The 18,640-nt window shown below is 36.3% G+C and overlaps 1 protein-coding gene across 1 annotated transcript in view; it reads right to left on the bottom strand.

Annotated features, from left to right (window-relative positions):
• Positions 1-398: 398 nt before the first annotated feature.
• The window catches only part of PRIM2 (DNA primase subunit 2), a 316,163-nt gene continuing 297,921 nt past the window's right edge, over positions 399-18,640 (bottom strand). Inside the window, exons 13-14 of the mRNA XM_090280494.1 lie at positions 15,583-15,651; positions 399-1,001 (exon numbers count right to left, since the gene is read on the bottom strand). Coding sequence (XP_090136620.1) covers positions 777-1,001; positions 15,583-15,651 — 294 coding nt within the window. The 3' untranslated portion in view covers positions 399-776. The remainder of the gene's footprint in view (positions 1,002-15,582; positions 15,652-18,640) is intronic.

Genomic DNA, 18,640 nt, shown 5'->3' with positions numbered 1-18,640 from the left:
ACTTTCCTTACAACTTTCTTTAGTAATGGTCTATTCTTTGTTAGACCCCCTCCGCCCCCCCTGCAGCAGTGAATGGAAAGTGATAGCAGATAAGGAGTTAGCATCATTGTATATAACAAAACACTTCTATTCATTAATTATATAGCTGACTACAAATGCCATTTATCTTAATTCACAGTTCATGTCGGTCAGTTTGCTGTCACTCAAAAGGGCAAAAGCTCTCAGTGCTGATACAAAATAACCAAAAACAGCCAAATTAAGGAAAAAAAGAAAACCCATTTAAATCTTCATTGGTAATTGATAGTGTTGGATATTCCAAAATACCACTTTGAAAATGAAAGTAATGCTAATCTGTTATGATATAATATGACTCCTGAAATTATACACAGACACTCATATACATTTTGATATTTATTAACAAAAATGATCCAAAAAAAGAGTTGGATCAAAATTGTAACGATGAGGGTTAAAATAAAAGTTGTTTACATTGTATTGTTTATAGGGGACTGTAACCAGCCTAGAAAGCTGTTTTATCTCCTAAAACAAGACTTAAAACACATCCTTTAAATGTTAGATTTCAATAAAATTTTTCGTCTTCCCTGTTGTTAAAGCAAAATATGATGGAGATCTTTGTTTTTACCTGCAGACCTGCTTGAGACATAGATGGATTGGATTGGAGGGCGGTGGGGTGGGGTCAGGTGGGGGGTGAAGTTAAACAAAAAGGTTGAAAAAGAAAAAGTAGGAAATGAAAGCTAGTGAGAAAAAAGGGCCATGAATCATTCACTGAAGTAATCTTCGAGTCCCTCCATGTCCACTTCCAGAGAGGAATTTAGAGAGGCCAGAGCAGATGACGCGTCCTTGGTCTTCTGGACACTTGGTTTGGGTTGAGGGGTTTCTGGCTGGATGGATTCCTTCTTGATGTCTTTACCACCATTTAGAATCTTTTGGCTCTCGATAAAGAATTGATTAGGATGACTCAAAGAAAAGCCGCAATCGTCCACCTGTACAGGGAAGTGAATGTATATCATCACATTACTACATAGCTAAAGTATATAGAAAAGGGCTTCAAAAACTGTCCAGACCTCATTCAAAATCTATTTAATACCCAAAACATCAGTCCTAGCAGTTCTCATTCATAACACTCAATCCATGACCTACATTTCATTCAGAGGGACCTTCAATCATTACTACAACAGGAATGGCTCCTGCATTTATATTTCTAGCCCAACCCTCTGCACTAGCTATCCATATCCAGTTCCTACTCAACATCTTGGGTGGTTGAAAGGCAGTTCCATGGAAAATGCCCGACACATCGTCAGCCAATAGGTATTTGTTGTGAAGAAGAAGAAAGAAGAAGAAAGAAGAAAGAAGGGAGAAGGAGAAGAAGAATCTTTAAACACTCCAGAATCACAGGGAATAAGTATAAACACAGACAGCGTTTTTATACGACTCATATGTTGGAGCTTATTTATGAGTCTGGCATAGATAATCCCATTAAGTATAATACAAACTCTGAAAAAGCAACCTAATTTAATGCTGATTTCTTCATTTCAATCTTGGACTTTCTCTGCTCTTACGTTGTATAGAAATTTTTTTTTCCTTTCACAATTGTCATTGTTGCTTAATGCAAACATAACCAGGCTCACTGTTTTATTCTATTTCTTTTCTCAAATACTATCACTCAACTTGAAATTAAATTCTGAGTATCATTTCAAATTACCCATTACTCTGTGGTTTTATTACTCAATGAGCATTTGAGGGTATCAATAGCTTTTTCATTTGAAGATTCAGTAAGCACTAGTTTTTCTACATTTTGATTCTGAAATTTACTAATGAACAAAAATAGATTCCTTAATAGGAGCTAACAATGCCTATTATGTGCAGCCATTGTTCTAAGTGGCATGAACACAACATACACATTCATTTGCTTACATGTACTGATATACCCAGTTAACTTCCACAGGAGTCCTCTGAAGGAAGGCTGTCAATATTTTCCCATTTTTTCAGGAAAGGGAGAGATTAAGTAACTTGCCCAAGAGCACACACTAACAGGGCTGGAGATGGGATGTGACTTAGCACAGTCCATGCTCAGCTGCCTTGTTCTTGTGCCAAGGTCAATACTTTTCCATTGTATTCATTCCCTAAAACCTGTAAGCCTTTACCAACTCTTGGTGCTTTATATTGGGGTGTGGCACAAGAGCAAGATAACACTTTCAGTGAAGTTTCTCCTGAGCGTGAACCTCCTGCCTGAGTAACGTTCTTCACATTCAATCAATGGGTCACACTGAGTTGATCACTTGTAACACAGCCTATTTCAAATCCCCGCCCTCCCTGCCTCTGTCACTGGAGTCGCCAACAAAAAATACGCTTTTGCCTGAGCTAGTTATTTTGTTGGTTTTTGTTGTTATGGGTGTATTTTCATCTCATACTTTCTTATAAACTTATTTTGGTCATCTGTCTATATTAATCAACCTTTTTATGTCTCTTTGTACTGATTTGCATCCAGTAGATATCTAATAAATACTTGATAAGTTGAACACAGAACTAACCAGTGTATACCAGTGATACATGTAACATTAATTGAAGACTTAATATGTATAAGTCTTGTTATGAGCTAGTAGGTTTTTAGCATACAAGAATGTATTTGACGAAGACAAACTCTAAAGAAATTTCCAGCCTAGTAAGTCATATACTTCAAAACCCCTACCAAGAATGAAGAAGTGACAGGGGGCACAGCTAAAGGCCTATTATACTCTAATCATATTAGAAAGAAATTCTGGCTGGGGAAATCAAGGAAGGCTTTGTGAAGGAAGTAGTTGGTGTATGAGTTAAGTCTGGAAAAATGGAGAGAGTGAAAAGCTGATAATGAGGTCAAGGGCAATACAAGCAGCTGGATTACAAGGTAAAGAGGGAGTGCCCCAGGAAAGGAAGTAGTTCAGATGGCCTGGTATGAAAGGCATCTAAGGGGGAATAACAGGAAATGAGGCTGGAAAGATAAGCCGGGGTCAGGCCTTGGAGAGCCTTGAAAACCAAGCTGAATAGTTTAGACCAAATTCTGTAGGCAACAGGGAGTAGTTTAAAATTCTTAAAAAGGGACATGATGTGGTTAGAGCTATGTATAATCTTATGGTTGATTAAAATGAATTAGTAGGGGGTTAAAGGACTTGCTGTCATGGTCCAGAACAATCCTTTTAACAGGTGGACTGATAAATAGAAACAGGTGGACCAATAAATAGAAACAACGTCTTTCCTAGTAATACTCAGTACCCCAGGGTTCTCTGATTCTCTTTAGTCAATTGTTGATACATGTTAGGCCAATAATTTTAGTGTCACTTCAGTGTATAGCTGATTGATAGTATACAGAATGATTTAAGAGGTATTACCCAGATAACTAAACATTTTTATCTGCTGCTTTGCTTAATTTCAAAATGTTTCCTGAATATTTTATAATACATCTATAATTTTTAAAAAGATTTTATTTACTTATTTTTAGAGAGAGGGGAAGGGAGGGAGAAAGAGAGGGAGAGAAACATCAATGTGTGGTTGCCTCTCACACACCCTCAACTGGGGACCTGGCCTGCAACTCAGGCACGTGCCCTGACTGGGAATCGAACTGGTGACCCTTTGGCTCGCAGGCCAGTGCTCAATCCACTGAGCCACATCAGCAAGGCGTATAATATATATGATTTTTATTAACAATGCAGTAATTTGTGAACTTCTTTATTAGAATCATTTTCATCTAATTCATTAAAAACTGGTGTGGCTCAGTGGCTTGAGCGCTGACCAGAAAACCGAAGGGTCGCCAGGTCAATTCCCAGTCAGGGCACATGCCTGGGTTGCAGGCCCAGTCCCCAGTTTGAGGCACGCAAGAAGCAACCACACATTGATGTTTCTCTCCATTTCTTTCTCCCTCCCTTCCTCTTTCTCTAAAAATAAATATTTAAAAAACAAAATAAATAAAAAGATTTTATAAAAAGTTTGTATTTTACCAAGTAATTCATGGAAAATAAGTCTACGTACTGCCTAGCACATTACTGTCTAGCCCATTTCAATCAGAAGGCTTATGTTTTATTAGTAGAGAACATTATGTTGAAAAGATCTTGGTGTTCCTTTAAATTGAACTTCCTCCATGTACAGATTAGGAAACAGGCCTGAAAAGATTATATGGTTTATGCAAAGCCACAGCACTAAGTAGTGATTTGGTTTGAATTGGAATTTAGGCTTTTTGACTACATCGTTTAGTTGCTCTAAAATTTGTTTTTAGCTATTTTATTTAAAGTTAAATAAATGTACAACCTTATCATTATACATATGATTTTTAGAGCTAAACCTGACTATAATGATTATAAAAAAATAGTGGTGTTATTTCATGCAAAAATAATCTAATACCATGTGCTATAAATACACATTGCGGATTTTGTACACTTCGCTTCAAGTTGTTACAATTTTCAACACATCTATCCAGAGAAGATGACTCTGTGGATTAAACTGAATTATTAGACTTCAGTTTAATTAGGCAAAAAGAAATATGGGAATCTTTATAAGCCTCAGTTTCCTCAGCAGTGAAATGGAGAAAATAACAGTGGCTATATCATAGGGTTGCTATGGGGAGAACCCAAGAGAAATGAATGTAAAAAAAAAAAGTCACTGGTCCTATGAATTCTGAATTAAATGTTTGAAAAGACTCAAGAAAGGCATCACTTATAAACAAAAGTTGAATTTCCAGAAGCAGGGAAAAAGATTATGTTGATTTGCATGTATCTTTAAGTTCCTTTTCCACTTTAAAAAACCCAGACTGGAACTTGGTGATGATGTATTATGGGTATCATTTATGAAAAAAAAAAAAAAAGGATGAAATTGAACGCCAGTCCCAAAACTTTACTCAACAGAAGACTTTTCCCTTACATCAGAAGTTTAGCAAGTAAATTACATATAAATATTTAACTTTTATGAATCCCCATTTTAATTAATACTCCTATTAACAAATTAAAACAGTGCCAAGTCTTGAAATGAGGGCCTGCCCATGATTCTGTGTGATGTTATGTTTTTCAGTTTTCTCTCTTAGGTCTACAATTTCCCTTTCTTAACTCACTTTGTGAAGTACATATTACTGAACTTACGGTCTATTAAGTTACTTGATAGCCTAATGAAATTCTGAAGAATTTCCTTCTGTTTACTGCATTGTATTTTTGTCTAGGATGATCTGTCTTTTCAGTGTTTCACTTTTGTTTTGCCTAAAGGAAGTGCAGAGCAGGCCTCAAATATGTCATTCTGTTATAACACTGATGAGATGCCACGGGAACCTAATCCTTGTTCATATAATTAGCTTATGGTGAAATTGGTTTTGTTTAAACTTACAGGTTGTTTTGCTTAAAATCACAGAATTTATCAAAGACATTAAGTAACATTACTAAATGTGTGGTTCAGTTTCTTTTCATGGTGCAGTTTCTTTTCATCTTGCTCAGGAAAATAAACTTAGGGTTTTTGGGGTGGAGGGCGAGGAGCATAAATCAAACAGAACAAAAAGAAATTTTATTTTAAATCAAATTAGAAAAAATAGAGAAAGTTACTCCCATTTCACTTGTTTCTGCTTACTAGTCAGTAGCTGTTTTCTTTACTCCTCATTTAAAAAAATAAAACACACTCTTTGTTTCATTGTGGATTTGGAAATAATGAGAAATTTCACAATTTTGCCTGCTGTGAACCTTGTGTTTCTTCTCTTGCCTTTTTTGTTGTTTGGTTGCTATTGGTGATGTTTTCCTTTGTGGCTGATGATTTTTTATTATGTTTTGTACATTTTGTTATGTATTGGGAGAGGGAAAGTCTATAATGCGCTTTCATTTGCCATATTAGCTTAGAATTCCCAAAGAATTATAAAGGATCTGTAGCTGGAGTCTAGAAGAAAGGGGTGGGGTGGAGAACTTTATATGCTACATTATAAATTTTGGGTTTCAACTTAAGAGCCATCAGGAAGCCTTTCAAGGTTTTTAAAAAGCATGTTACTGAAATGACCAGATTCTTCTATTTAAAGATCATTCTAGCATCTGTGTGGAGGAGAATGCATTGGAATGATGTGTGTGTTGTAGATGCTGGGGATGAGTTAGGAAGCTATTGCAGGGATCCAAGTGAGAGATGATGGTGGCTTCTAGCCCAGGATTCTAACTGATCTTCATAACATTGACCCTGAGTTATTATTAAAAAGCTTAACTGTATTTGGTATAGCCTGTTTAAAATTGCAGGAAAATATGTGATAGCTTTTAACAAGATATCTGTAGAGATGTATATGGTTGGAAAAAACTTATGCTCAGCTGTTTGGAAAATAAGTATCCAGAATGACTCAGTGCCAAAAGAGGCCTATTTCTGAAGAGATTATTTTCTATTAAAATTCAGATTAATGTACACAAAGCCTAGTGTTGTCATTTACACATGGAGCATGCTGAAAGTATAAAACATTGCTCCCTAAAAATACTGAGGAAAACAGTTTTCAAGCAGGCCAGCTTCTGACATCTACTAAGTGAATCTCTCAAGCATTTTGCACATGGTGACCTTCACATAAACACAGTCTCATATTTCTGCCACAGCAAATGTAGATTTTGAAGGAATGAAAGCAATATTGTTTTACCTATGGGATGTTTGGCTTTTTAATCAAGAGGTTTTGCAATGACAGTTTATAATGAGGCAGCTGGTATTACCAAGAAAGCCATATGGAGCTATCACAGTGCTGCTGTAAATGGTATCAATTAACTGGTTTATTTTCAGAACTTTTATTAAAGTGAGTTTGATTACAGAGGCCTCGGGAAAATAAACATCGGTATTTATTTATTTATTTATTTATTGAGAGGCAAAGGGCAGGCACAGTGGCAGAAACCTAACAGTAAAAATTCTGTTTTTAAATTAAATTAGAAAGAATAGTAAGTGGATATAGTCACAACTAAAAATCTATAATGAGACAGCCAGTGAACACAAATAGCCTTTTTATTTCATTAATTTACATGTGGTTTAAATTAGACTATTTCTACATGTGGGAGGATTTAGACGTGTGTTTCTTCAATGGCTTTATTAATCTAAGGCAGGTTTTGAAAATTGACAGTAGTGGTACTATTCTTGTAGGAATAATTGGAAAAAGACTACAAAAACAATTGAGAACTAAACAAACTTTTTAGTGAATATCTCACAAAATCAATGTTTAAATCTAACTTTCATCTTATTAAGAAGGAAAGAATTTGAATGACAGACCTTAATCTGTTAAATTTCTGAGGCCTCTTAATTAACAGGATCCTATACAAATAACTAAGAATATATACAAAATTAAAATTCACAAGCTGAGCAAGCAAATTAAGGAATACAATCTTCAGGGGAAAGCGTTATGTAGAATTGGTGCTGAAAATATCAAATGTGGCTTATCTGGTGATATTCTGATAAAACTAATAAGAATCTGCTATTTACTGTTCTATTGATATTTAGTCCTTTAAATTTTGTAAAAATAGCCCTGGCTGGTGTGGCTCAGTGGATTAAGTGCCAGCCTGCAAACCAAAGGGTCACCAGTTCGATTCCCAGTCAGGGCACATGCCTGGGTTGCAGGCCAGGTCCCCACTTGGGGGTGCATGAGAGAGGCAACCGCACATTGATGTTTCTCTCCCTCTCTTTCTCCCTCCATTCGCCTCTCTCTAAAAATAAATAAAATCTTTTTAAAAATCTTTTTTGTAAAAATAATTTTTTATTTTTTAATAATTTTTTAACTTTTCAATTGCAGTTGAAATTCAATATTATATTAGTTTAACCTATAAAGTGATTAGCCGGATAAGTCCAGTACACACTTGACATCACACATAGTTATTATAATATTATTGACTTTATCCCTATGTTGTACTTCACATTCTTATGGCTATTTTGTAACTACCAATTTGTAGGTCCTAATCCCTTCATCTTTTCACCCAGCCTCTCAACTCCCCTCCCATCTGGCAGCCATCAATTTGTTCTCTGTATCTATGACTATCTTCCTATTTTGTTTGTTAATTTGTTCTTTAGATTCCACATATAAGTGAAATTGTTGGTATTTGTCTTACTTATTTCACTTAGCATAATAATTGCTAGGTCCATCCATGTTGTTGCAAATGGTAATATTTCATTCTTTCTTATGGCTGAGTAATAATATGCCTTGGTTTATAAGTATCACCTCTTTTTTATGCATTCCTCTACTGATGAACACTTATGTTACTTCCATATGTTGGCTATTATTAATAATGCTGATATGTTTTCAAACTGGTGTTTTGCTTTCTTCAGATATATACCTAGAAGTAGAATTGTTGGGTCATATGGTAGCTCTAATTTTAATTATTTGAGGAACCTCCATACGGTTTTCCATAGTGGCTGCACCCCAACAACAAAGCATGAGGGTTTCCTTTTCTCCACATTCTCACCAAGCTTCTTTGTAGATTTACTAATAACTATTCTGACAGGTGTGAAATGATATCTCAATGTGGTTTTAATCTGCATTTCCCTGATGATTAGTGATCCTGAGCATCTTTTCATGTCTATTGGCCATCTGTACGTCCTCTTTGGAGAAGTGTCTATTAAGGTCCTCTGCCCATTTTTTAAATTGGCTTGTTTGGGTTTTTGTGTTTTTGTTTTTTTCTGGTAATAAGTTGAATAAGTTCCTTATACATTATGGATATTAACCCCTTACCAGATGTATCATCAGTGAATATCTTCTCCCATTCAGTAGGCTGTCTTTTTGTTTTGTTGGTGGTTTCCTTTGCTGTGTGAAATCTTTTCAGTTTGATGTAGTTCAATTTCTTTATTTTTTTCTTTTGTTTCCCTTGCCCAAGGAGACAGACCCCCCCAAAATATTACTAAGAATGATGTTGAATGATGTTGAAGAGTTTATTGCCTGTGTTTTCTCCTAGGAGTTTTATGGTTTCTGGTCTCATGTTTAAGTCTTTAATCCATTTTAAGTTTATTCTTATATATGGAGTAAGTGGTCTAGTTTCATATTTTTGCATGTTATCTGTCCAGTTTTTCTAAGACCATTATTGAAGAGGCTGTCTTTACCCCACTGTATATTCTTACCTTTGTCATAGATTAATTGACTATATAGGGGTAGGTTTACTTCTGGGCTCTCTATTCTGTTCCATTGATCTATATGTCTGTTTTGATGCCAGTACTATGCTATTTTGATTACTATTGTCTTGTAGTACAGTCAGGTATCGTGATACCTCCAACTTTGTTGTTCTTTCTCAAAATAGCTGTCGCTGTTTGCGGCCTTTTGTGGTATTGACCTGTAATTTTATTTTTTGGTAGTGTCTTCCTCTGGTTTTGTTATCAAGGTACTGCTGACCTCATATAAATCAGTTTGGGAAACCTCATAAAATCAGTTTGGGAGCCTTCCCTCCTCTTCAGTTCTTTTGGAATACTTTGAGAAGGATAGGTATTAATTCTAATTTGAATGTTTGGTAAAAGACATCTGTGAAGCCATCAGGTCTAGGACTTTTGTTTGTTGGGAGAATTTTTGTTTTGTTGTTTTTCAGACAAAATTACGGACAAATTTCCTTAGTAGTTATCAGTCTTCTCAGATTTTTCTGTTGCTTGGAAGATATGTTTCCAGGAATTTATCCATTTCTTCCAGGTTGTCCACTTTGGTGGCATATAATATTTCATAGTATTTTCTTACAGTTTTTTGGATTCCTTTGGTGTTGGTTGTTACTTCTCTTTCACTTCTGATTTCATTTTTCTCTTTTTTACTTGATGAGTATTGCTAGAGGTTTATCAGTTTTCCTTACCTTTGCAAAGACCCAGTTCTTGGTTTTACTGTCTTTTCTGTTTTTTAAAGATTATTTCGTTTATTTCACTCTGAACTTTATTTCCTTCTACTCACTTTGGGCTATGTTTGTTCCTCTTGTTGTAGTTCATTTAGGTGTAATGTTAGACTGTTTATTTGAGATGTTTCTAGTTACTTGAGGTAAGCCTGTATTGCCATAAATTTCCATCTGAGAACTGCTTTGGCTGTGTCCTGCAGATTTTGGGTCGATGTGTCTTTGTTTTCATTGTTTCAAAAGACCTTGATTTCTTCCTTGATATCCATTATGTCTAGCTGGTCTAACGTGTCATTTAAGGCCACTGTGTCCTTGTTGATTTTCTGTCTGGATGATCTATCCACTGACGTCAATGGGATGTTAAATTCACTTACTATGACTGTATTACTGCCAATCTCTCTCTTTATGTCCATCAATATTTGCTTTGTATATTTAGGTGCTCCTAGTTGATAGCTAAAATGTTTACAAGGCTTATATCCTCTTGTTGGATTGATCCTTATTACTGTGAAATGCCCTTCTTAGTCTCCTGTTACAGTCTTTGTTTTAAGGTCTATTTTGTGTGGTATAAGTATTACTACCTTAGATTTTTCTCATTTCCATTTGTATGAAAAATCTTCTCCCATCCCTTTACTTTTTCAGTCTTTTAATCTAAAGTGGGTCCCCTGTAAGCAGCATACGTATGTGCCTTGTGTTTTTAATCCACTATGTCTTTTGATTGAAGCATTTAGTCCACTTACATGTAAAGTAATTATTGATAGGTATATAGTTATTCCCATTTTATTGTTTTCTGATTGTTTTTGTAGTTCTCAGTTCATTTCTAATTCTCTCACTCTCTTGTATGTCAATGACTTTCTATAGTGTTATATTTGGATTTCTTTCTCCTTACTTTTTGTATATCTTATAGATTTTTGGTTTGTGGTTACCATGTGCTTCATATAAACCAAACTATGTTTATAGCAGTCTGTTTTAAGTAGAAGGTCACTTAAGTCTGAAACATTCTAAAATCACTACAGTTTTTATTTGGCCCCTCCACATTTATGTTTTTGTCATTATTTTTTACTTCTTTTGTGTGTTTATGTGTATCCCTTAATTTACTGTTGTAATTACACATGATCTTCCTACTTTTGCCTTTTAACTTTTGCACTAGCTTTTAGAGTTGGTTGATCCACTGCTTTTACTAACTGCCTTTTTAGTGTGGATATTTTCTTTCCTATATTTTCTTATTTGTATTTTTGATCTTTTCTTTTTAAAGATGTCCCTTTAACATTTCTTATAATACTAGCTTAGTGGTGATGCAATACTTTAGCTTTTTCTTGTCTGGGAAACTCTTTATCTCTGCTTTGATTCTAAATGATAGCCTCACTAGGCAGTGCATTCTTGGTTATAGGTCTTACATTTTCATCACTTTGAATATTTTATGCCATTTTCCTATGACCTGCAAAGATTTTGCTAAAAAAGCAGCTGACAGTCTTATGGGAACTTCCTTGTACATATGGAAACTTCCTTGTACACAGCTAAATGCTTTTGTCTTCATACTTTTAAGATTCTCTCTGTCTTCAGCCTTTGGCATTTTAATTATTTGGGTCTTGGTGTGGACCTCTTTGGGGTTGTCTCGCCAAACAAGAAGTCTGTGCTTCATGGACTTGTATGTCTATTTCCTTTACCAGGTTAGGAAAGTTTTTGCTAATTATTTCTTCAAATAGGTTTTTAATTCCTTGCTCGCTCTTTCTTTCTGGTCCCCCTCTGATGCAAATGTTGATGTGTTTAATATTATCCCAGAGAAACCTTAAACCATCCTCCTTTATTTTGAATCTTTTCTCTTTTTGCTGTTCTGATTGGGTGTTTTATACTATATTATCTTCCTGATCACTGAGTTGATCCTCTGTCCCATCTAATCTACTGTTGGTTCCATCTAATGTGTTTGTTGTTTCTTATCAGTTCCTTCTTATGTTTTCTATCTCCATTTTTTATTTTTCCTGTCTCTTTATTGAAGTGCTCACCAAGTTCATCTATTCTTCCCCTAAGTTTAGTAAGCTTCCTTATAACCAATGTTTGGACTCTGAATTTGTAGATTGCTTGTCTCCATTTTGTTTAGTTCTTTTTCTATTGTTTAATTCTTTTTCTAGAGTTTTGTCCTTTTTTTAATTGGAATATGTTTCTTTGTCTCCTCATTTTGGCCAACTTTCCATGTTTGTTTCTATGTATTAGGTATATTTGCTACATCTCCTGATCTTGGCTGAGTGGCTGTATACAGTAGGTGTCCTGTGGGACCCAGTGATATAGTCCTCCTGATTTCTGAGCCAGGTGTTCCAGGTGTGTCCCTTGTGTGGGTTTTGTGTACCCTTTTGTTGTAGTTGATCCTTGGTTGCTGTTGGCATTTCAGGGGTTGGGACTGACCCTAAGGCTGACTGGCTATGACTACAGTGGATGAGCTGTTATTCAGGGGCTGACCCCTAAGGAGTGTGGGCCACTTTAGTGGGGCTCTAATGCCAGATGAATCTGCCCTTCAGGTGTGTCGTTTATGGAGCTGGTAGGGCAGTGCTTTGGAGCCAAGCATCAGGTATGTTGGTTCTGGAGTTCCGGTGTGTTTCCAGCTTGGAGCCAGCTGGTAGCACTTACAAAGTGATCTGTGGCTGGCTGATGCTTGAGTTGAGCTTGGAGGTGCTTGGGAGAGGCTATTCTGCCAACTGAGGATGCTGTCACTAGTGTCGGGCTTGGGACCTTTTGGTGGGCACTATGATGTAAATCGAGGCCAGCTGCCATTTGCGCCTGGTTTGTGGTCATTTAGTTGAGGCCACATTCCAAGACAAGATTGCCACTTCTTATGCCAGGCTTGGGGACTACCTGATGAGAGTTATGATGCAAGTTGAGACAAGTCACCACTTGTTCTGAACTTGTCATAACTTAGCAAGAGGTACAGGACACACCGAGGTCAGGCATTGCTTGATTGCAGTTTGTGGACCTCTGAGAGATTTTAGGAATGTCCACAGGACAAGCCAAGGCAGGCTGTTTGTGTAGAGGAGTAACTGGAAGCAGTCAGGCCAGGCGTGCAAGTTGGGTGGAGAGGAGTATCAGGGCATCTCCAGGGCGGGCAGTGTTAGCCAGGTTAATGGAATGCTCAAATTTGGCACCCACCTGGGCCAGGCTGCCTGGGTCGGGGGAGTGCTCAACAAAAGGGCAATGGCACCTGCCAACACACCTGTCAAGAGAGTTGTTTTGACTCTTGCCCCTCCAGCCCTTGCCGAAGCCAGTCAATTTAGTTCCTCCACATATGTCCCTGGCACTTTTTGAGCTGCTGCTTCTGCACTGGAGCCCAAAGCAAGTGAGTTTGTGAGCAAGTATGTCTGTGCATAGGCCCTTTAAGACCTGCATTGCCTAGGTCTCCAGCCGCTGTCTCACTAGGATGTAATCCCCACTGGTTTTCACAGCCAGATATTATAAGGACTCATTTTCCTAGCACTGAAGCCCTAGGAAGGGGATACCAGTATGGGGCTAGGACCCCATGCTCCTCAGGGAGGACCTCCACAGCTGAGATATCTGTCTCAATACTTAAACACCACACTGTGGATGTGAGACCTGCCCATTCCACATCTCTGCCCCTCCTACTAGCTTCTTTATATCTTTAGTTATGGGACTTCTCTTCAGCTAGTCTTTAGGAGGTTCTCAATGATGGTTGTTCTAATTCAGTTGTAATTTTTATGTGGTAGTGGAAGATGACCACAGCATTTTCCTACTCTACTGTCTTGACTGAAAGTCTCTAAATTATTTTTTTAATAATATTTTTAACTTTTAGGTGTAATAGGATGAGGGCTAGACCCACAACAGACCAGAGTTCTAGCTCCAGATCTCCCATTAAGTAGGTTTGGTGCCTTGGGCAAGTCCTGTACAATTGCTAGGCCTTAGTTTTGTTTTATGTAAGCTATGAAGGTTGGGTCATGAATCTAGAAAGGAAAATACTAATGATCTCAACAGTGGTTATTATAAATCCAGTACCAGATACTGTAGCACAGCACTATCATGGTTAGGCTCATAAGCTCTAGATGAGTTACTCAACAGCCTGGCTCAAATCCGAGTTCCATCCCCTATAAGCAATATAATCGTACACTGGTTGTTCAGCTTCTCTATGCTCTATTCATAAATGGGGATAAAAACAGTACCTAGCTATAGTACTACAGTGTGGATCTAAAGAGCTAATGTGTCCAGAGTGCTTTGTTCTATGCTTGGCATGCATTAAGGGTTTTATAGATGTTGGCTGATAAAATTATTATCATTGTTATTGTTATTTCCATCATCATTAGTAATATAGGATATGTTTTCCTATGAAATATTTATCAAAAAAATTCTACAGTTATATATAAGCAAACTAGAAAAATGTCATGAAAACTAAATTAAAAGACATAAAAATTATAAAACTTAGCATGGTAGCTGATAATGAATTCAATAAATACACCTGGTTTTTTTTTTTTTTTTAATCTTCACTCAAGGATATGTTCACTGATTTTAGAGAGAGAGGGAAAGAGAGAGAGACATCGATGTGAGAGAGAAACATCGATCAGATGCCTCCTGTATTCACTCCTACCAGGGATTGAACACGCAACCCTTGGTGTATGGGATATGCTTTAACCTATGGAGCCAACTAGCCAAGGCTCAATAAGTACATCTTTTTGTATCCTGAACACCACCAACTCCAAGAAAGGCTCACGTATACTCACTGAAGAAATGTTACAAGAGGTGAATGGACCGCCAAGTCCATTCTTGGATGTCTGCCCTAGGTTAGGAAGCCATGATCAGGATCAGTGGTTGAAAACTGAGCATCAGTGAGCTGAATTTGACCTGCAGATGTGTTGTTGACCTTCACAGAGTCTTAAAACTTGTCAGTATGAATGCCTCTAAGGGTATGGATTCTTCAGTGCACCACAGTTCCTACCATACTGTCTGGTATTAACCTCAGGAAGCTTCACTTTTTAGAGTTATTTGGCTGACCTTGATAGGCCTCTGAGTTTGTGACCCTTGTTTTACACCTTTGAGAACATACTGTAGTGGGCCTTCTTATACTAAGGATGCTGGCATGAAAGGAACCAAACACATTTCCCTCACTCCCTTGCAGTTAAGGGTCCACCAAGTAACCTAGGTTCTGCATGCAGATAAATACAAGACAGGTAGTAGATTAGATGAACATGAGGTGGCATCAAGGAAAAGGATCAGATTTTCTGCATGGAAGATGGCAAAAGCCTTAGGTTCTTTTTGGCAGCTGTGGCCAAAAGTTCTAGATCTACGCCTGAGGTTGGCTACCTGAGGCTTGTGCATCAAATCCGGCCCACTGTCTGTTTTTGTAAATAAAAGTCTACTGGAACACAGCCATGCCTGTTTATTTACATACTATCTGTGGCTGCTTTTGTACTAAAGCTCAGCAACTGTGACAGGGACCATATGGACTGTAAAGCCTAACAGTTTTACAATCTGACACTTCACAGAAAAAGTTTACCGATCCTTGGTCTCATCCCTAGATATAGAGTGGTAGGTGACAGCTGTAGTGAAATAAGGTTTTCTCATGATGTAGCTTCTCCTAGGAACAATATTCCCTTTCTGGAGAATTTCAGCTTGATTCTCTGGCTCTTCTATAAATCTTAAAGGTATCTACTACCGTGCAATAAATTTCTTTCTGCTGACAATAGCTGGAGTGGTTTCCATTGCTGCAACTAAAAGCCCTGAATGAAACACAGAGTCACGAAAGACCAAGAATTAGGGTATAAAGTAAAAATTTACTTACATTATGTGTCATCTCAAAGTACTTCTGACAGGCTACCTGGTAATGTGTCCCTTTTACTAAATCCAAAATCTAAAATAAATGAGAAGAAAGAAAGAAAAGAGTTAGAAATTAAATGTTGCAGCCTGGACACTGTGATAATTTTGACATTACACAGTACCTGTTTAGGTCAGCATTAAACCACAGATGACAACAGAGAAAAAGTGATCTTTCTAACCTACTGACTGTGAATTTCAGTAACTTTACCTTGACAATGAGATGAAAATAGATCCTAGTATTGTGACTTTGACAGTTATTTTCAGAACATCATATTGCAACAGCTCTTCTAAAATTGTAGATATAAATCTGGTAATCTAAATGGTTGGTGGATGAGGCAATCAAGTCTATTTTTTAGATTTTTATTTTCCATATTACCAGTTTATACAGATACAGCATAAAATACAGCTGCGTGCCCATCAGGATATTTTAATGTAAATCCTTTGGATGACTATCTGTGGAGAGGGAATACTTTTACCTTCAATCACATTTGTCATTTTTTGAAATGAAGTTATTTCTAGTAAAGCTCAGCAGAATGAGAGTAAATAGTCTATTCTGAACACCTATTAGGAACATCATCCTATCTTTTATAAATACAATTTGCTTTCCAATTCTACTTCATGTAATCTCTTCAGAGTGATGCAAACTCCCATTCTTATCAGCAGAGTGCAATGCCAGTTGAAATTTGTAAAGTTTCATCACCTCCCCCACCAAATAAATAATATTTATATTTGGCCTGTTTATCAAACACAGTAAAATGCTAGAAGTAAGAAACAGCCTCAAATGAAGGGAAATACCATTCTGGAGAAATGTAAATTTCTATCCCTTTTCAAAAGGCTGACCTTTCTACACAAAAAGAAATGTACATGAAGTCTCAAATTCTTGCTATCTTCATTACTAAATATAGCTTACACCTTCTGACAGATACACAAACAAATTACAGTTGCAGAACAGGTATCATAGACTACTGATAAGAGTGTGCTTTAAAAATTGTTTTTCTCTGTCTTATTGATGACATTTCTGAATTTCAGGTCATCTTATAATTAAATCCTATATGAAAGACTTATGTAAATGCCAACCAATCATAGCACTCGGGATCCTGACTGCCTATTTGACCTATCCACTTTTCATGAATTATTAGAGCAAAAATGAAAAATATCATCAATTAAAATGAATGACTATACATTTTAAAACATGAAAAAAGCCACAAAATCTTCCAAGTAATTCAAACATTCTGAACTCATATTCACCAATGTTTTTACACATAGATCATTCAAAATGTGTTGAGGTGAACTTGCAGTTGATTCTTGGCAAACATCAACGATACCAGTATAGCGGTGAGCAAAAGTAGGTTTACAGTTGATTATGTGGAAAATAATAATACAAAAATAAACTCCGTGTTGCATGTACTCTTCACTGTAAACCTACTTTTGCCCACCCCTGTACATGCATTTCTGTGAGTTACAATTTTAGAGAAGCAAAGACTATGATAACAGAAAGTTTAAATGATACTGCAAATTACCAGAAAAAGGACTTCACAGAAATAAGCAAAAAGCTCAACTGTGTAGTATATAAGTTGCTTTTATATAAAAACAAAACAGTGAATCCAACATCTTAATATATATATATATATACACACACACACACACACACACACATATACACACACACACACACATATATATACACACACACACACACATATATATATATACACACACACATAATAGAATTTATGTATGTAAGGATTTTCCTTACAAAGTAAACATGTAATTTATAGACATACAATCTAATACATACTGTGAAGCATGCTATAAAGGAATACTTAAAGGAAACATTAATAAAAATATCTAGTTGGGTAATACATAAGTAAAAAAGTTATCAAGGAAAATTGATATATAAGCCATAGAATGTGAGAAAAGCAAATTTATGTATCTTGAAATGTTAGGTTCCATCAAAAATGTTAAATTTAGATCAACCACATAACAATCCCCCCACCCCACTCCACTCCCACAGTAAGATCTTCATTAACAAAAGTATCACTTACATTTCCTCTTTTTGTATGATCTTTTCTGGAAGAATTTGTATTTTAAATTTTCTTGCAAATCTACAAATAAATCACTTAACTATCTATCCTTAGACAATTTTACTAATCATGTTACAGCATATTTGAGTGGACAAAAGTTCCTGTACATATATAAAGGTATAATGGGAAAAAAGGACAATAGAGGGTTCTTCATGGGCTAGAAAAGCTATTCAAAGAAAGACAAATTCAGGCCTAAGGAGAGGAGGTAGGGAAGGAGAAAGAATACTAAGTAATAAAGATATGGGGACAATAAAGGAGGTAATAGAAAAAATCCAAGAGAAGGATTGCTTTGCAATTATCAGGTATTACCTTCATTTTAGAGATGAACACATATAGCCTCTTAAAAATAGGGTGTCTGTCCAGTGAGGACCATTTACTATGGTAAGAATTAAAAAAATATTTTTTTAAATAGTTTATTTATTTTTAGAGAGAGGGGAAGGGATGGAGAAAGATAGGGAGAGAAACATCAATGTGTGGTTGCCTCTTGTGCGCCCCCAACTGGGGACCTGGCCTACAACCCAGGCCTCTGCCCTGACTGGGAATTGAACCAGTGACCCTTTGTTTCACAGGCCAGTGCTCAATCCACTGAGCCACACCAGCCAGGGCCAAGAATTAAAAATTTAAAAATCATACACAACTAAGTGATCCTGTTTTCCTTAAGAGGAATATAAAATATGTAACATGCTTAAAACTAATACAGAAAATGTACATTACTCAAAAAATCAAACAACTACAATAAAAAATATATATACTTTAATTTTACATTATGATCTACATTGCAGAGATACAGGAAAAGAAAAGAGGAGAAAGAGAAAGGTCTTGTGAACCAGTGAATGAAGTTTGGCTTTTTCTATGAGTAAAATAAGGAACTACTACAAATGTTCTAAGCACAGCAGTGAAAGTAAGTGAGTTACATTTTTAACAGGATTATTCTTCCTT

Source organism: Furipterus horrens, unplaced genomic scaffold, assembly GCF_987537825.1.
Source record: "Furipterus horrens unplaced genomic scaffold, mFurHor1.1.pri manual_scaffold_6, whole genome shotgun sequence".
Taxonomy (NCBI): Eukaryota; Metazoa; Chordata; class Mammalia; order Chiroptera; family Furipteridae; genus Furipterus; species Furipterus horrens.
The sequence above is the reverse complement of the archived record's forward strand: the minus strand, read 5'-3'. Positions and strand labels throughout refer to the sequence as shown.